General features: G+C 43.4%; 1 protein-coding gene and 1 pseudogene across 8 annotated transcripts in view; both read right to left on the reverse strand.

Moving 5' to 3' along the window:
• The window catches only part of FAM219A (family with sequence similarity 219 member A), a 57,615-nt gene that overhangs the window by 27,932 nt on the left and 9,262 nt on the right, over window positions 1-20,421 (reverse strand). For 4 of the 8 annotated variants that reach the window (XM_037035783.1, XM_037035782.1, XM_037035778.1 and 1 more), the window contains exon 2: window positions 8,217-8,310. The exons of the other annotated variants lie outside the window; for them this stretch is intronic. In XM_037035783.1, coding sequence (XP_036891678.1) covers window positions 8,217-8,303 — 87 coding nt within the window. In that variant the 5' untranslated portion in view covers window positions 8,304-8,310. The remainder of the gene's footprint in view (window positions 1-8,216; window positions 8,311-20,421) is intronic. 8 annotated transcript variants of the gene reach the window in all.
• Window positions 4,133-4,808, reverse strand: LOC118979630 (phospholipid hydroperoxide glutathione peroxidase-like; annotated as a pseudogene).

Consider the following 20,421-nt stretch of genomic DNA (forward strand, 5'->3'; position numbering starts at 1 on the left):
GAGTTTTTTGATAATGTGGGGTTTGCAACCCTGTTTACCAGGCAGTGCAGTGCCCACGGCAGGGGAGCTCTTGGGAGTTCAGACATAAGGGCAAGGAGACAGCAAAGGAAAACATAAGAAACCTCCCTGAACAGTAAACAAAACCTCCTGCTGGATAATAGGGTCTGTGGATTCCAGTTTTGCCTGTGAGCTGCACTGACTTTGACAGTCTAGACAGGTCGATTCACTCTCTGAGCTCACAGGTCTGTTTTTATTCAGACCTCGAGATTCTAGAAAGAGCCTCCAGGGCAGAAAGTAAATGAGTTGTCCCAGGTCAGTGCCAGATGGCAGTCGTGGGATTAGAATTCATGGGCCCTTCTTTCCAGCCAGCTGCTCCCTCCCCTGAGTCCTGAACTGTTTTTTTCTTCTGAATGCTCAGAATTATATTCAATTTAGTAAGGTTTGTGGTCACATAATCACTGCTCCTAAATAAAACAATGACTGCAGGGCATTCACTGTAAGGAAGGCAAACATGGGGGGTGGGCACCTTTGCTCCCAAGAGAACAGGCCAAAAGCAAGCTTTGGATGAGGTTAGACCTGTTCTACTCTAACAAAAACAAACATAAACAACTCTCTTGGGGTCTGGCAGAGTCCTCATCTGTTCTCATTTCTACTCCCGGCTTCCTTGTGTGTCAAAAGCCTGTGCTTAATCCCACAGTAAGGGCCTCTCCTGGCAGCTGGAATACACTATTTCTAAAGGCAAGAGAGGGGCCAGGCTGAGAGACAGTTTGGATCCAGATCCTCTGAGCATCTTCCCATCAATAAATTAGTTGCTACATTGTTAATGCTCCCATCTCCAGGAGTGCAAGGGGTGGCAGTAGCCCTAGTCCTTCCAGCCCAAACTCTGATAGGTCCATTCATGGGTTAGGAAACACCTAATATTCTTTCCTCCTCCCTGCCCTTTCCCTATCCTACTGACTGGCTGGCTAAGAGAGGGAGCCTGCAGCTGTTATCTGGTGGCTTCAGTATGGTCTTACCATCTATTTCTTTGACCAGGAAGTTCTTTTTTAAAAAAGATTTTTATTTATTTATTTTTAGAGAGAGGGGAAGAGGGGGAGAAAGAGAGGGAGAGAAACATCAATGTGTGGTTGCCCCTCATGTGCCCCACACTGGGAACCTAGACTGTAATGAAGGCATATGCCGTGACTGGGAATTGAACTGGCAACCCTTTGGTTTGCAAGGTGGCACTCAATTTCCTAAGCCACACCAGCCAGGGCAGGAAGTTCTCTTATGTAAGACATGTCAAATGGCCTTCGGGCTCAGAGATTGCCTTCCATAAGGGATCAGGAGCCCAAAAGAGGTGAAGAAAGCAATGGAGAGACTTGCACAAGGCCCAGAGCAGGGCTGCTTGGTAGAGATGGGATCCTGAGTGTTTTTACTCATATTCAATTTAGGCAGACTTACCTTCTTCCTCACTCACTAGCCTAGACAATCAAAGTGAGGGCATAGCAATTTCATTTGCTTGTTCCGATTCATTTAGCCATGGAAGAGGCCTGGAGGTAGAGGAAGAAATTTCAACTAGAAAATCAAATCCCTAGTAGATGATTATGACTCTGCTCACAGAGAGTCAGACTCCTCACACACAGTCCTCCTCTGGATGATTTGGGGAAATTGGGAAGAAAACCCCTCTACAGTGGTAATTTAACTCTCCTCTGTCTAGGGCCCATGTGCATGGCTAGGGTAGGGGTGGCAGGCTGTGAAGCTCCAGACTTGCTAGTTTCATTTCTGTGGTTTCTACTTGCTATATCCATGACCTTTCCCCTTATATCAATGCCCTTCCCCTAAAAGTGATGTCTTTAAATCAAGTGTATTCCCAATGCCAGGCTAAAGGTACAGTGATATAAGGCTGCAGGTTCAGGTTGAAACTTGCTCAGTATTTCCTCTGCCCCTTACTCCTCATTCTCAGATTGAAGAGGGAAGCTCAGGGGTATTGGAGACAAAGGCCCATTTCACATTCCTTTGTTCCACTACTCCTCCCCCCAGACTCCTACAGCTCTGAGCTATCAGGGTGTCAGGCCCTGGCTAAGGACACCTCAGAAGTTGACATGGTTGTCTTGAAAGCTTATTTCATCTTCAGAGTGATGGTGACCTCAGCAGAGAGCTCAATCAAGCTAGATGTTTGTGGGGGAAGGTGGGGCAGGAGATAAGGGGGAGTCCTTGGATCCATCGGACTTATCTTCAAAGGAGAAGAGGGCAGCCCCCCTCACAACTAGAGACATGTGCAGGAAGGCTGTTTAAAATTAAATATGCAAGGGCCTTAAGAACTCAGTCACCTAGGCTTTTCAGACCTGGCAAGGACAGCCCCCCTCTGGAGCTATCCAGGGTCCTGAACCACCTCCACCTGAAGACCTGGGCAGCTTAGGACAGAGCCCTGCCTGTCGGTTAATGCCATACTTAAATGCTGTTGGCCCCTCTCTGCCCAATCTTAATATCAATTGCTTGTTTGGAACATGTCCTGCATGGCCTGAAGTAGCTCCAGAATAACTCCAATCACTTGCTATGGCTGTAGCCTGGGCTTCATGCCAGCAGCCTGGCTCCCTGGCCAGATTTACAACAAAGTGCAAAGTTGAGGATCTTGGTATGTGTGAAAAATATCTCAAGTACCTCTGGATGCTCAGGACTAAATGGGCCTGGCTCAGGGACAAGGTGGCTGTAGGTGAGGCAGAGAGTTCTCCATCTGGCACATCCTTGGATAACTCCTCTCCTCCCCTCTGCAGCCGTTGCACTCACGTGCTCATACACACGCGCGGCCACACACGCCAGATCCTCCATCCTGTCACTGCAGAGGCTGTACTGCTGCACAGAAGGTAGAGTCTCCTTTGTCTGCGGCTGGACAGAATGCACCTGCTTTGTTCCTGTCATGGATATTACAGGATTTTGGCAAAGAGCACCCAAACTTAAACTTTATAAAATAAAATACTGATTTCTTTTTTCTGAATTCAAGAGGAATGTGTAGTCACTGTATGAGATCAGGACAAAAGAATATTTAAAAAAACACCCTTAGTCATATCACCTAGACTTATATTCCACATTAACCTCTTGGCATACAGCCTGGCTCCTTATGTGTTTGTGCACACACAGGCACATGAGTGTCAGTAAGAGGCAGTACAGAGCAGTGGTTAAGGGTGTTTCAGAGTAAGTCCTAACTCTGCCATTTACTTATCTGTGTAGTCTTGATCAAATTTCTAATCTGTATGTGTCTGTTTTTCATCTTTAACTGGGGAAAATAATAATACTCATCTCACAGTGTTGTTGGGAGGATTAAATGGGATAATGTACGCATATAAACTTCTTACCACCATCCCTGACACATGGTAAGTGGTCAATAAAGGGTAGCTTTTATTATACACACATATACCCATAGAAATCATGCTGTCATGCTGTTTAATGCCTAATTTTAATACACAAATTATTCTCCATCTCAGATAAAAGTTGAAGACACGATGAATTAAGTTTATTATTTCATCTTACTTCCTTTCCTGTCTGACATACTTCCTAGGCCACAGTGGGGTAAGCTAAGACATGGAAAACAGACTGACTTCCTAGCTCAGGTGGAGGGAAAAAGCAATCCTTGGCCCAGGGCTTCTAGCTTTCAGCCTGAGTCCTGCAGCAGAAAATGGCAGTGCCTTTCTTTTGGTCAAGGTTCTCTCTGCTCTTTGAGCTTTGGGCCCCAGCCCTCTTACCCACCTGCTCTCACCAGCACTTCTGCCTCTCTGCTCAGGAACGTCCCACTTTCCTCCAGGTGCTCCTTCCCCTTGGCTCCCACACAAGTCCATTTGGTTGGCTTGAGCAAGCCTGTTTCCCAAGTCCTGGCCGTTTGATTCCTATGTTTTCCACCCAACCTCTCCATACCTACTCTACTAATACTGTTCTCTTTGAGGTCAGCCCTGAGCTCCTACTTAAAATCTCGTGGTATTTTCTCAGGTGATCTTCCATCACCTACCAGTATCACTGGACAGTACTGACCAAATCTTTCTAGAAATTCTATTTTCCCTTGGCTTTTTTTTTTTTTGGCCAATTTGTATGCTTTATTATCACACAGTACCCAGGGGTGGGAATGCCAGCTATGAGCCAGGTTAGGCCGAGGGCCTTTCTCCCACAGGGTGGCACATGGGGTTCTCAGGTCTGTCCCACCAGAGGGCTGGTTTTCAGACAGACTGTCATGGGTCCTGGGTGGAAGGCTCTGAGGGGTGTGGGCAGTGGGTTCGGATGGGGGATACACACTTGCGGAGCTATGAGTAACAAAGCAGATACTTCTCTATGATCAGGGGCTCTTCCTTGGGACTAAACCACTTCACCATGCCAACTGTTCTTGTCAATGAGGAACTTGGTGAAGTTCCATTTGATGGCATTTCCCAGGATGCCCCTTCCCTTGGATTGAACTTTTGTCCACTTCCACAGTGGGTGGGTGTCATCCCCGTTCACACAGATCTTGCTATACATATTGAATTTGACATTATAGCCAGTGGTGAACTCTTTGATCTCAGCATTAGTGCCTGGCTCTCGAACTGGTTGCAAGGGAAAGCCAGGATCTGTGAACCACATTCAGCATATTGGCTAGTTGAGTGTAGCTTGTGTCTATTTTGTCTCATTGCAAGATCACATTGGTGATGATGCACACGAAGCCCCTGGTACTTGTCCATGTGCCTGTCAATGTCTTTGGCTGAGAACTCAGTGCATGGATTGAGCACAGCACCAGTCATTGCAGGATTCACACATGGTGCTGGCCATGCCAGGGCTGTGGGAGACCCACACAGAAGAGCAGGCTCCAGCAGGTGGCACAGATGTCCCTTGGCTTTTTTGGAAACACCCTGTATCTATCTGTTTTGACCATCCTCCCTACTGTTCCTCCAGTCATGCTCTAGACATAAATCCTTTCCTTAGTCATTGGCTTCTTCCACATGCTCTCTTCTTGCATGTGGAAATATAATAATAGTATAAAATTATGTCAAGTAATATCTTTTGGGGTTGTACTCCCAAATCTATGTCTCTAGCTCTGACCTCTCTCTTCAGCTCCAGACCCACATTTCCAACTGCCTACTACTTCCATTGCTATCATACCCCTCTCCAACCTACTTCTTCCTTTTAACTCCCTTTATCTTGTTAATGGCACAACCATTTCCCCAGCTAACTTAAAAACTTGAGGGCCATTTTAAAAGCTTTTTATTTTCAAATATTTTTATATTTACAGAAGAGTTACAAGGACAGTGTGGAGAGTCCTTGTACACCCTTCACTCAGCTTCCCCTAATCTTCGCATTTTACATTACTCAAATCTACACCATTGTCTAAACCACATGGTGTATGCAAATTTCTCATTCTTCTATTAATATCCCTTTTTCTTTTCCAGGATCTATACTGCATTTCATCAGTATGTCTCCATAGTCGCCTTAGTTTCTTAGCCTTTTCTTGACTTTTATGACCTTGACTTTTGAAGGGCAGACATATTCTAGAATATTCTTCCTATTTGGATTTGCCTGATGTTTTCTCATGTAGGGGGAGAATACCATACAGGTGATGTGTCTCTTGCAGCACAGCATATCAGGGGGTATAAGACTTATTATTAGTGCTGTTAACTTTAATCATTTAGGGTAGTATTTGCCAGGTTTCTTCACTGTAAAATTATTGTTTTTCTCTTGTTCTGACTGCATTTCATTAGTCAGAAGCAAGTCACAGGCCACAATCATTGGGAAAGGAATTAAGTTCCATTACCTAGAGAAAGGAGTATCAGAGAATTTGTGGACACACGTTAAAACAACTATAGTAATTAACACCTATTTTGGTTGAGATTCTTATAGTATATGCAAATATCATGTTTCTCTTTAAAGTTTTATTCATGAATTTTAGCAATCAGTGGATCTTGTCACCAGCAATTATTACTATGATGTTCTAAAGGTATTTTTAAAATTTCTCTCATTCTTTCTACAAATAAAACTTTTGAATAAATTTTAATAAGTAACTTTTTAATACATAAAAATTATAATTAAAAATAATTTGCTCCTTTTCCCCAGTTTATTCATTTATTCAATCATTTAATTATATCAGTATGGACTAATGTGTATTTATTTTCCTTTGTGGTTATAATCCAATACTATCATTATCTATTTTGTTGCTCAAATTTTTCCAGCTTTGGCCTCTAGGACCCCTTTCAAGTTGGCTCCGGTCTCCTTGTGAGCTGCCTAGGGGGTCACTTTGACCCACCTCTTTCCCTTTTATCCCTCTGGTAAACTAATCATGAACCTATGGTAGCACTTTCTTTAAAATACCTAATATTCATCTTTTTATAATTTAATTAAATTAATTTTTTTAACATACTCTCTGCCAGTGTCTTGCTTCATACCCTTACCAACTTATTCCAGGACATCCGGACCACTGCAGTGGTGGCTCACTCATCTACCCAACCTGCCATCTTCTTCCTGCAACTCTCCTGTGCATCATTCTTATATTACTCTTCTGGGAATTAAACACTGTTCTGATACAGTATCCCTTGCTCTAGATGCTTTAATTGCTCCCACTACTTAAAAACTCCTCCATTGACATTCAGTAGTTTTAATAACATGTCTCCAATTTGCCAATCAGGCTGCTTTTTCAATTGCTTATCTTTCTAAAACCTTTGTTCTCTGCTCCAGCTTTCAGCCCTATATGCAAATGACTTCCAATTTCTATCTCTGATGTTAACTATTATCACAATTTTAAAAATCTTCATTGGTTTCTTTAACTTACAAAAGTAATACATGTTTGATGGAGTAAATTAAAGCAATACAGCCCTGGCTGGTATAGCTCAGTGGATTGAGCACGGGCCTGCGAACCAAAGGATCACCGCTCGATTCCCAGTCAGGGCACATGCCTGGGTTGCAGGCCAGTTCCCAGCAGGGGATGCGCGAGAGGCAACCATACATTGATATTTCTCTCCCTCTCTCCTTCCCTTCCCCTCTAAAGATAAATAAATACAATCTTTAAGAAAATTAAAATGATACAGAAGTGGTTAAAATAGAAACTTTTTATTTTGAAATAACTGTACATTTAGAAAAGAGTTACAGGACAGTGCAAAGAGTCCTTGTACACCCTTCACTCAGCTTCCCCTGACTCTCCTTTCCCCTCCCCTTTCCTCAAGTTGGTTTTAAGAATGAAGTGAGCTTTCCAGACTCTTCAGTGTCTTTCCTAACTCCCAATTATGTTGCTACACCATAGCAAACAGACTTAGAGACATCTGTCTTGGTTTGTAACCTATGCTTTCAAAGCCTTTTCCTTATTATTATCTCATTTAATCTCTGACAATCCTGAGAGAAATTGCATCTTTTTTTTAAATTAAAACTTTTTTCAGAACAGTCTTAGGTGCACAGCAAAACTGGCGGGAAGGTACAGAGATTTTTCCATAACACCCCTGCACCCACATAAGCATAGCCGGCCTTACCTGTTATTAATATTCCCCACCAGTGTGGTACATTTGTTACAACTGGTGAAACTAGGTGATACATTATAATCACCCAAAGTCCACAGTTTACATTATGGTTCAGCCTTTGTGTTTGTTGTACATTCTATGGATTTGGGCAATTGTACAACAACATGAATCCATTACTATGGTATCATAGAGAGTATTTTCACTGCCCTAAAAATCCAGCATCTATTACTTATTCCAATTTCACAGAGTAAAAAGATGACATTGTATAAAGCAGAGCAGCTCCTCTGAAATCACCTATCCAGGGCTTGGTTCCAAGTTTCCTGACCCCTTTCCTACTTTACCACATTAAAAGGCCATTCTGAAAACCACAACACTAAAGCAACATTATGGGAGGGAGGCCAGAGCCAAAGACCATCACTCAGACTGTTGAGTCATCAGTGATCATGGCTTTCCCTTGGGGAATGTGAGAATAATTTTGTCCCTGTGCTTCTCTTTTACGGTGAAGGTGAGACTGCAGGAGATCTCTAACCAAGAAATAAGAGGCAGGAATGTATCTGATCAAAGTACATGGCTTTCTATTTCCAAAGAAATGTTCTGACTCCCAAAAGCTACAGGGTTTTGCAGAACTTGAGAAGGAAGTTAACAGAGCTGAGTCCTATGTGGCCAGTCAAAGCTGGCAGGGCCCAGAAGGAATAAGATTGGCCAGACCAGTGGCATACAAGTATCTGGCAGTATTTCCATAACCCATTCATCTCGCCAATTTGTTGGTGTGCATACCTGATTGAAAAACATGGGAATTATGAGGCAAAAGCCATATCTCCTGGGCAGGCATAATACAGTATAAGGAACATGATTTTTGACCATTTGTTTCCTAAAATGGAAAAAAATGAAGAGAAAAAACATAATATTGGTTTGTCATAACAAATTCAAATACTTTAAGGTAAACAAATTCAAAGACATAAAAGAACATGAAAGTTCTCCTATAAATCAGAACCAATTTATTATATCTCCTCAGACTTTTAAAATGTATATTCATATATGCAAATTAGGCATAGATGAATCAGATCATCCATATTCAAAATATACACAAAAATGGTAACTTTTATGTGACATGCATTTTACCACAATTAAGAAATATATATCTTGAGCATCTTTTTATGTCAATCCATATGACATTTACCTCTTCATTCTAGAAGGCTTCTTACATGTATGCTGTGGAACGGACGTACTATGATTTATTTCATCAGTCTCCACTGATAGAGATTTTTGTTGTTTGCTTCCCCCCTCATAATCATCATGTGCAACTATTACAGTGTTATAATATTATATTTATTTATAACTATTACATCTTATAAAAAGTCTGTATACACTTTTGTCTATTTCTTTTTTTTAAAGATTTTATTTATTTATCTTTAGAGGGGAAGGGAAGGAGAGGAGAGAAACACCAATGTATGGTTGCCTCCTGTAAGTCCCCCACTGGGAACTGGCCCACAACCCAGGCATGTGCGCTGACCGGGAATCGAACCGCGATCCTTTGGTTCGGTGGCCCGCGCCAAATCTACTGAGCCACACCAGCCAGGGCTGTCTATTTCTTTAGATTAATAAATTCCTAGAAGTGGAATTGCTGAAGGGGTCAACAGGCATGCATATATTACGTTGCCTTTTTTCTTTCCAGAGAGGCTGTGACAATGTGTATTTCTCAAAAATTGGGAGGGGCAGAGGCTACTTGGAATTTGAAGTCAGAAAGACCTGGATTAGTTCTAAAGCCAGGTGGTTGTCTGACATTTAGCAGGTTACCTTTGTTAGTGTCCCTTGCTTTTTCATGGGTGTAACATTACCTACTTTGCAGGGCCAGTGTTAGAATTCAATGAAATGTATGTAAAATGCTTTGCAGCACGCCTGACACATATAAGAAGATGGTAGCTGGGGTTTTTTTTTTTTTTGGTTTTATGTTGCTCTCTCCTCATTTGTTTTGTTTCCATCGAGTCTAAAGTATTCATCAGTCCCAATTTCTCTGACCACCAAAAGGAGCTTGGTATACTGATTAACTTGAGATTTTTAAATCAGCAGCAAAAGATATTACCCTCTTATTGAGTGTGAGTTTCCCAGGAAAGCACTGAAGCCAATTTTCAGAGTTTTATCTTTAGTGACTAAGTCACAAAGAGACAAACTTTCCCACTCTCAATGATCTTTCTTTCTTTTTTTTTTAAAAGATTTATTTATTTATCTTTAGAGGGGAAGGGAAGGAGAGAGGGAGAGAAATGTCAATGTTACGGTTGCTTCTCGTGAGTCCCTTGCTGGGAACTGGCCTGCAACCCAGGCATGTGCCCTGACTGGGAATCGAACCGCGATCATGTGGTTCGCAGGCCCGTGCTCAATCCACTGAGCTACACTAGCCAGGGCTCAATGATCTTTCTTAGGATCTTAATCAGGCCTTCTTATTCTCCATGACATGGATAATCAAGCCATTTCAACAGCTGACCCTTCTGGTCTTTAAAACTCTAAAACAGGACATTTTATCCTGGCTGGTGTGGCTCATGCCTGGGTTGTGGGCAAGGCCCCCAATTGGGGGCATGAGAGAGGCAACCAATTGATGTTTCTCTCACACATCAATGCTTCCCTCCCTCTCTTTCTTGTCTCTCTAAAAATAAATTTAAAAAAATAGAAATAAAACAAGATATTTCATTAAGTCCTGAAGGCTACAAAGGGGCCATGGAAAAGGGAGGCAGCCCCTGAGACACATGCACCTTGGGACATTGGGAAGTCCCTGTTGAATTCCCTTCCCATGTCCTTCCACAGTTTCTCCCAGGAGAACTGGAACTGAATCATGGCTTCTTGCCACTTTACATTTCGAAAAGTATTGATTTAGGGTTGAAATTAACTAGGGCCCAGTGACGGAAGGCTCCCAGTGACAACTCTCCAAACTGCCAAAAGGGGGCAGTGCAGTGTTATGATTAAGAGCATGAGCTTAGACTCCACATAGCTGGACCTGAAACTGGGCTTTGCCACTTTTTAGCTAACTGTATGGCTTTGGGTGTCACTTGCCTTCTCTGTAGAATAAGGGTATACCTTCATATTGTTGAAAAAATTAAATGAAACGTGAGTCTGCTGGCAGATACACAGTATGTGCTCATAAACAGCAGGACACACATCTGTAGGGTATATGGTTGAATATGATAGTCAGATAGGACATGGAGTTACCAAGTAGACAAAAGATTGAATTTATTCAGTTCATTCATTTACTCATTCAATAGAAGTCTAGTGAATGTTTATTATGTGTAAGGCACCTTACATGGCATAAGAGACATAACAGGAAGTAAAAATAGATATGGTCTCTGTCTTCATGAAACTTGGCTTTCGGAAGTACCCATGTGAATAGAAAAATCATACAAACATACTCATATGTAAAATTATAAATATAAACAGTGCAATAGGAATTAGGCCACGGCCAAGTTTAGATTTTCAGGGAAGCCCTCTGTGATGAAATTATAGCTAAGCTAATATTTGAAAGATGATTAAGAGTCAACTGAAAAAAAGATAGAAGGTACAGCAGGACCATTCCAGGCAGAAGGAAACCTGGGACATGAGAGAAATGGAGGAAAAGCCAGTAAGGTTAGATGCAGTGATAGGAGTTAAGGTGGTATGAGATGAGTTGGAGAGGCAAGCAGGAGCTAGCTAGACCATATTAAGCCTTGCAGGTCATGTTAAGGATTAGAGTCTTTAGCCCTGGCTGGTGTGGCTCAGTGGACTGAGTGCCAGGCCTGGGAACCAAATGGTCACTGGTTTGATTCCCAGTCAGGGCACATGCCTGGGTTGTGGGCCAGGTCCCCAGTGAGGGGTGCACGAGAGGCAACTACACATTGATGTTTCTCTCCCTCTCTTTCTCCCTCCCTTCCCCTCTCTAAAAATAAATAAATAAAATATTTTTATTTGAGAGTTGATAATCATTGATGATTAGAGTCTTTAGAGTAAGAGCAAGGGGGAAGCTGTTGAAATGTAAGGGGCTGCACTGTGCATCCCTGCTACTTGGCAGCACTTTTCTGTTATCTCCTTTCATAGGAAGGAAAGGGAGAAGGCTTTACACGATTCCTGCTGTGGCCATCCAAGAGAGAGGAGCAAAGAAGTAAGCTATAGCAGGTCTCTTCCCAAAACATAATGAGTCCTTCTCTATCCTCATTACCCAAAGAACTAGACATTTGAGAGGAATGTGAGTGAGGTATCCAGGGCTGTGAGCTCTGATCAGAAATCCTGTACAGGGTGATGGGCCGTCACTATAAAACTCCTAATGTTTTTTAGCTGTTGCACCAGTCCCTAGTCAGCCTCTGCCTCTCAGACTTCCTGTCCCTTTGGATACTCCAATGCATCAGACATCAGAACTAAGGGACTAACAGCTAATAGGCTGGGGTGGTGGAATTGCAGCACTCTTGTGGGCAGACACAGGATCTAAAGGTGGGTTCAGGTTTGCAGGAACCAGCACCTGGTTCCTGTGTGTTTCTTCCTGGTTAGCTGGGTCACTGTATCCATGGTGTACGCATGCACACACATGAGTGCATAGTCTTTATAGTCTCTCCTACATGAGGAGAGAAACTAGGAGTGGAGATCCTGGCAGCACAGGAATGCTAAAGTACCAGAAGGTAGTAGCTGTTTTCTAGTCCTTCTAGGTTTTTGAACTTGGCTGGAAGGAGAAAAGGACCTAAGAGTGCTAGAGCTGCCCATCCCACCCCTCCTCCAACCTCTCCCAGACCACAGCCCAGCTAAACAGGAAACCAGGCTTGGCTACCTGCCAGCGCTCAGACTGGGGCAGGAAGCTCAGGAAACAAGTGAGAAAGACCCTCTTCAGCATAGAAAAAGGCTGTTCAGAAATCCCTGGGAAGGTAAAATAAGCCCAGCCCTTGCTACACTCCCTCTCTCCCACAGGAGGAAAAGACTAGAGCTGCCACTATTCCCCAGCATGGTCAAGTGTGGCCCTAGTAGGATTACAGAGCAGAACCAGAGGTTTCCTGGTGGGTGGGGGCGGGAGAAGAGAGCGATGTGATGACGGACTCAAAGTAAGGACCCTCCCCTCAGAAACATAGGTCTGGACTTCCAGCCAAGATGGAGGCATAGGTGGAAACACTGTGCCTCCTCGCACAACCAAGTTTAAAGACAACAAAGTTTTAGTAACAAAAAACGCAACCAAAACACAGAAAATTGAACTGAACATAAGTCAGAAGTCCAACAACAACGAACCATTCAGCCAGACTGGTAAGAGGGACGGAGTCAGCAACAGAGCAGGGTCAGGCAGGAAAAATCAGCCGGACCGACCCAGAAGCGCAAGAAATGGTTGGAAGATCTCAGGCAGGGGGTGGCAACAGGCAGACCCAGTGAGGGTGCAGGGTGGCTGGCTGACCACGGTCACACATTCAAGCGCAGATAAACTAAGTGAAGGAGCGAACAGTGAGACAGACCGATCAGGCTAGGGCCCCAGCAACGGGAATTAGAGCCTGAAAGCACCAATTGAAAAGACTTTCAGGGTCGAGGTGCCGGGAGAGACTCACAGACTCACAGAGAATTCGTTGGAGAGATCCACAGGGTCCTGGAGGGTACACAAGCCCACACACCTGGGAACCAGCACCAGAAGGGCCCAACTTGCTTGTGGGAAGCGGCAGAGGAAACAGAAATCTGAGAGAGAGCAGAACAAACGCCATTGCCCCTCTCTGACCACACCCCCCCCACATACAGTGTCACAACCTAGTGACTCAGTTGCCCCACTCTGGTGAACACCTAAGGCTCTGCCCCTCATACGTAACAGGTGCAAACAGACCGAAACATTATGGCTCAAGAACAGCTCAAAGCCCCAGAGCCAATAATTCTAAGTGACCAAGAGATGGCCAACCTCTCAGATGCACAGTTCAAAACACTTGTGATCAGGATGCTCACAGAATTGGTTGATTTTAGTCACAAATTAGAGGAACAAATGAAGGCTAAACTAATTGAAATGAAGGGAAATGCACAGGAAACCAACAGTGATAGAAAGGAAACTGGGACTCAAATCAAGGGAGTGGACCAGAAGGAAGGAAGAAATGACCAAACAGAAAAGAATGAAGAAACAAGAATTCCAAAAAATGAGGAGAGGCTTAGGATCCCCAGGACATCTTTAAACATTCCAACATCTTAATTATAGGGGTACCAGAAGGGGAAGAGGAACAGCAATGAGTCGAAAACTTATTTGAACAAATAACAAAGGAGAACTTCCCCAATCTGGCTAAGGAAATAGGCTTCCAGGGAATTCAGAAAGCTCAGAGAGTCCCAAAGAAGGTGGACCCAAGAAGGAACACACCAAGGCACATCATAATTACATTAGCCAAGATTAAAATGAAGGAGAGAATCCTAGAAGCAGCAAGAGATAAGGGGACAGTCACCTACACAGGAGTACCCATCAGACTGTCAGCGGATTTCTCAAAAGAGACCTTCCAGGCAAGAAGGGGCTGGAAAGAAGTATTCCAAGTCATGAAATCCAAAAACCTACATCCAAGATTGCTCTATCTATCAAGAAAGCTTTCATTTAGAATGGAAGGGCAGATAAAGTGCTTCTCAGATAAGGTCAAGTTCGAGGAGTTGATCATCACCAAGCCCTTATTCTATGAAATGTTAAAGGGACTTATCTAAGAAAAAGAAGATAAAAATATGAACAGTGAAAGGACAGCAAACTCACAGTTATTAACAACCACACCTAAAACAAAAGCAAACTAAGAGGACAGCTAGATCAGGAGCAGAACTATAGAAATGGAGATCACATGGAGGGTTAGCAACATGGGAGTGGGAGGAGGAGAAGGGGGGAGAAGGTACAGAGAATAAGTAGCATAGATGGTAGCTAGAAAATAGACAGGGGTAGGGCAAGAATAGTAGGGGAAATACAGAATCTAAAGAACCTGTGACACATGGACATAAACGAAAGGGGGGGAATGGTGGGGAAGGGGTGTGCAGGGTGGAGGGGAATGAAGGGGGTCAATGGGACAACTGTAATGGCATAATCAATAAAATATATTTTTAAAAAAAGAAACATAGGTCTGCAGTGAAGCAGGATGGGTACTAGTAACCTGAAGATTTCCCAGGACCATCTTAGATTAATAAATAAGGAAATGATAGTATAAGGTAAGGGAAGTGATAGAAAATTAGACCTAAAGGAGAAAGGGTGAGCCAAAGGGTCACAGGTTGGATTCCCAGTCAGGGCACATGCCTGAGTTGCAGGCCAGGTCCCCAGTAGAGGGCTGTGAGAGGCAACCAGACATTGATGTTTCTCTCCCTCACTTTCTCCTTCCCTTCCCATCTCTCTAAAAATAAATAAAAATGTCTTAAAAAGGAGAAAGGGCTAGAGATATCAGTGATACCTATGGGGGATGAAGGCAGAGAATTGATAGGGGTTCTTTGTTGTCTAAATGTGAAGGGAACTACTGATGAAATAATGGGCTGAGGAAATGACTATCAACAGCTGTTAAAAATATTAGGCAAAAAGCCGAAGGTGAACCTTTGTGATGAACGTATCAGGTGAACTACACCACTAATCGATCTGAACATCACAACCATGTCCTGTGTCTCCTGATGTAATGCAACAGGAAGTACACAGAACATACTCAGAAGTGTTCTTTACAAAAACAATTGAATCTAAATCTGATCAAACCCTGAGATCTAATTAACAATATGTAGAAATACAGTAGACTTAGGACGATAGATGAAGTAATTATTCACAGTAATCTAGTAGGTGGGTATAAGTGAAACAAGATTAGGCCTGGCTTGATGATTGTTTAATTTGGATAATGAATACTACGGGGTTCATTTCACCTTTTCTCTATATTGTATACGTTAGAAATTCTCCATGAAAAAATGTTTTAAAACTTTGCAGGTCTGCAGACTGGAAACTGCCTCCTTCTCTAGTCTACTATCCTGTGGGGAGAGCAGTAGCAATGGTAGGAATGTGGACTTTTTCAAATGTTTCTTAAGTCCCAAGAGTTGGCCTGTGGGAGCTGAAACAGCAGAATGACTGCCCCCAGCACCAGTAGTGGGGCACTCCAGGAAGACCCCACTCCAACAGGACTCTGCAACAGCCATGGCAGGGAGCGGCAGAGACAGGGCCTCCTCCAGTCCAGTCCACTCAGTGGACCCCCTCTGGGAGCCAATGGGAGCACAGAGCACTTTGATCTTCAGCACAGCCTCATCAAGGCTTGTCAAATAAGCCAAAGATTCTTCCCATTTGGTGATAAGAAGAATAAACTGTCTCTTTACCCTCACCCCATAAAAGCTCCACCGGGAAATATAAAAAATGGAAATCACTATCCCTTTAATCACCATCAACCCTTAGATCAGAATGATACAGTAATTCACAGTCCATTTTCACTTACATGATCTCATTTACTTTACAAATAACCTGAAAGTGGTCAGGAACCTAGCTGATGGTCCTAACAAAAGTGGTAGAGCTAGAATGCACCCAGCCAACTTCCTGCAACCACTGTGCACAGTGCCTGCCATGAGGCCCATGCCCCTCGCTAGTTCACCCTGAACTCCACACCCCCTCAAGGACACTCAATTCCTCTCACGGGAGTTCCCAGAGGTTTCCTCAGTCCTGCAGTTTGACTTCTGACTCAGTGAAGGAGCTGAAACAAGAGGTCCCATCAGGAAGTTAATAGGGAGGCTAATAGATGCCAAACCTTGGTTCCTGACTGGTTCTCTTTGCCAATGTTTGCTATCTTGAACATCAGCCCCAAATCTGGTCTCTCTCCCCAACTCCACATAATTTTCCCCCTCTTCCCCAAACCACTACCTGCTACCACCTCCCTACATCATCATTCCCAGTTGGCCTTTCTCTGAGCTTATGAGTGACTCTGAGCCAGGGCTGGAATCAGCAGGCCAGCTGAGAGCAGAGAGGGGGCTGGAAGGTGAAACCCTTGGGGAACACCTTCAGGATCTGCAGGAGGCCCAGTGGAAGCCGCTCTCACCAGCTGCTACAATCTGCACCATGGCTTTCCTACCAGAGGCTGGCCGGCCCCTGAACAGAACTGTTTGTAGCATTTGGGTTTTGTGGTAAAGAGAATGTGAACCCCATGCTTGACACACAGAACAGGACATCCAGGCTGGCATCCTTCTTTCCCTCCAAGAGCTACAGATATTTTTTTTCAATCTCCAGGAGGACATGTGCAAGGCATACAATGTTGGAGGACAGGTAGGAGCTCTTCATCAACAGAGCTCACTAAATGTTATATATCACAACTCAATCAATACCTTCTCCAGCCTCACAACAAAGCTGGCAGCACAGGCACCCCATTGGCAGTGCTACCAATGGGAGAGAGGCTGGGTCACCCTCCTATGTTTTCCTATGTCCCTCAGTCCTATAAGCTTGCAAAGTAAGAAAGGCCAATTTGTAAGGGATTCAGACTACCAACTCAGCTGGGGGACTTCATCCCACCAGGGAGCAAGAAGGAAGCAAGTCACTCCTTGTCAGAGCATTCAAGGTCCCTCTCATGTTGTGGTCTGAGCTCCAACATCACTTACTCACAGGAGCCTGACCTGACATCACCAGTCTAATGTGGGAGGCTTTGTTGTTCTCTCTCATGCCACCTTGTTCTTGTCTTTTCTATCACTTGTTGTACTTTGTAACTATAATTTTGTGTGTGTACTTTATTTGTTTCATATCTGTCTCTCTCACTGGACTGCCAGCTCGTTAAGGCAGGGGCCATGTTTGCTTCATTCATCATATTATTCCTTGTGTCTGGTACACAGGCTTACATATAGCAGATGCTCGAAATTCATTATTTCTGAATAATTAATCAGTGCCCCAATCCACGTATCCCCCTGAATCTCCCACAATTGCCCACATGTACCTTCTACTCCACTCACTAATTTCTACATATTCATCCCCCTTTGGGTCTCTACCGGTGCTCTCCTTAGAATAACTTCTCAACTTCCTATCCACTCTTACTGATCCTTAAAGGAAATGGTTGTTTTCTTCTGTAACTGTTTCACAAGAGCAAGTCTCTTCTCTGCCGGACTGTAAGCTCTGGGTGCAAAAGCTGTCTCCAAGGAGTCAAAGAGGGGAATTGGGATGGTGAGACTCAGAACACATCAAAGTGGACAGCGCAAATCAGGATATCATATGTATCAAGTTATGTGTTAGAGGTTATAGAGGCTTTTAGGACTGATTGGGAACTCACTAGATATATATAGTCAGGGAAGGCTTCCTGGAGAAGGGAAATTTATATGGACCTCCAAAGAATGGGTAGAAGTAGAACAGGAAGAGAAGGAGAGTGGAGAGAATTATTAAGAGGAGAGAAAGCATCAGGATACCAATAGATGAGAGGAAAGAAAGGGCCTGGTTGGACATATTAGAGAGCTGACATGAATGGCTGAAAGTATGGCCAGCTGGGAGAGAAAAATGAACGGCTAGTACAGATGCCTTAAAAGCCAGTGGAGAAATTTAAGTTCATGCATAAGAACTTAACTGAGCCCAAAGTGAAGGCAATATCATGGGCCTGGGAGTCAGAATACCTAGGTTCTAGTCTGGGCATGCCAACCTCCATCTGGGTAGTGGCCAAGCCTATTTACCTTTCTGGGATTCTGTTTACATGTCTATAAAATTGGCAAAAATGATTTTCCCAACCTCCTTTATGAGGTGGTTTAGGTGTCTTCAAAACATCTTTCATTTACCTTAAAAAGGAATTTAAGATAAGAATAAGACAACTGCATCCATCAACTTCACACAAAGACAATGTACTGGGGACAAAAGACAGGTAGAATGGAGGAAAGGTCACTCCTTATGGAAGGGAAAGAAAAGGACGCAAGAAGAAGCTGGCACTTTTGTGATGGGCTTTGAAAGACAGAAAAGATTAGCGAACACACATTAACAGAAAACTATTTTGACATGTTCACATTGCACGTACATAAGCTATGTTTATTCCTAAAATGTTGTTCCTAGCTCCTACTTTAGGAAGTGTGGCACTTTACAAAGAGCAAAATGTCTTCTAGGTACCCTGGCCTCTGGCTCAAGTTTAAGAACCGCTATGACAGGGAACAGGAGGCAATAGAATCCAGAGGTAAAAGCATGTTCACACTCCCATCCAATGGCCCTGGTTCCTCCCTGTGAAGACACAAGTAATATGAAGTCTGACCATATTTACTTTCTTAACTCCAGTCCTTTTTAGACATTTAAAAATCATAAAATGCTTTCCCTGAGACTGTTTTAGTACTAAACCAAACAGCCTCAGTTTTTCCAACTGTTCTCACATGATATGGTTTTGATTCCTTTCATCATTCCAATCACTCCCTTTCTTGAATGATGACATCAGCGTAGAATGCAGGACTTCAGATAGCCCTGACCAGCACAGAGTAAGACTATCACCTTCTAGGACCTGAACTCCATACTTTTATTAATGCAGCCCAATAGCACATTAGCTTTTCTGGTGGCTATGTCATATAGTAGACTCACATTAAATTTTCTGTCCAGAGAAGTACTAGCTCTCTTGGAAGGTCTACGCTAGGCTACCCAGTCACACAGCCTACATAGATTCTTATTTAAATTCCAACGCTGAGCCCTTGCTGGTATAGCTCAGTGGATTGAGCATGGGCCTGCAAACCAAACAACCGCGGTTTGATTCTCAATCAGGGCACATGCCTGGGTTGCAGGCCAGTTCCCACCAGGGGATGCACGAGAGGCAACTGTACATTGATATTTCTCTCCCTCTCTCCTTCCCTGCCCCTTTAAAGATAAATAAATAAAATCCTAAAACTAAATAAATAAATAAACAAACAACTAACTAAATAAATAAATTCCAATGCTGAATTCAGCCAGCTACTACTTTGAAAATAAGAGTCAATATACAGTTTTACAGTTATAAGAGTCAATATACAGTTATAAGTCATGATAAACTAACAAGAAGAGCCAGAGACTTGGAAACATGGAACAGACTGATAGCTGTAGGAGGGGAGAAGGGAGGGGGGGAAATTGTGGAAGGAAGGGAAAGGGACCAGCCCAAGAACATGTATGAATGACTCATGGACGTGGACAACAGAGGGGATTGACTGTGGGAGAAAGTGGTAGGCTGGGTGGAGGGGGGCAAAAGGGAAAACAATTGGGACAATTGTAATAGAATAAATAATAAAATATAAAAATAAATAAAAGGAGTGAAAACACACGCATGTGGTATAGTTTCTAACAGGTATGAATTCACTACCTCACTAGTCCCGGATGACCCTTACCTGTATCAGCCACCAGCCTAGCTCAAGATGTCCTTCCAGGTTCTTGCCTTGATTTTACGTTGCTAAGGGCTACCCTATTTTAGCTGTGTCCTGAGTTCAATATGACAATAGGTACAGCTATTAAATATGCTCATGAACCTCAACTAGCAATAATAGAAATGCAGTACCAATATGATGAGGAGTGGCAGCCGCTCAGTAATCCGGGCTGATCGGGTCACACGGAGGGGCCTGTGTCTAGTTCCATGAGTGAGGAATTCAAAAGTATCCACTAGAGCAGGTGGGGTGATTGGGGCTTTGGAGAAATGGTGGGGAAAAAACAGGGGCTGGTTAGCCTGGGGGTGGGGTTGTAGGTGGGGCCTGGGGGGAAGAGTGCTAAGGCTGTATATCTCACCTTAGGGCCTTTCCTCTACAGTAACTGCTGGCTTAAGGGTCTCCTCTATTAGCCTTCTCCTTCTTGGTCCTTTAGTCAGGGCTTATATTTTTACCTTAAGTTTGGCCAACCACTTAGGTGATATTTATGAGATCTCTTCCTGAATCTGCCTCTTTCTCCCTCTGATCTTCTCAGTAGAGTCAAGGATACTCCCTCTCACCTGGCCTATGTATTTACAAAGGATTAGTAACTTTATATCAAGTCAGTACTTCAAAAACCCATGCTTAAGATCAGAGTAGAGAAGATTATTTTTCTCCATTTCTTTCTTTCTTTCTTTTTTTTTAAAAGTAGCATAAGCTTCTGGATCTCCATTAATTTCTTAAAGAG

This window comes from Sturnira hondurensis, unplaced genomic scaffold (assembly GCF_014824575.4).
Source record: "Sturnira hondurensis isolate 20B ecotype Veracruz unplaced genomic scaffold, ASM1482457v3 Scaffold0022566, whole genome shotgun sequence".
NCBI classification, from domain to species: domain Eukaryota; kingdom Metazoa; phylum Chordata; class Mammalia; order Chiroptera; family Phyllostomidae; genus Sturnira; species Sturnira hondurensis.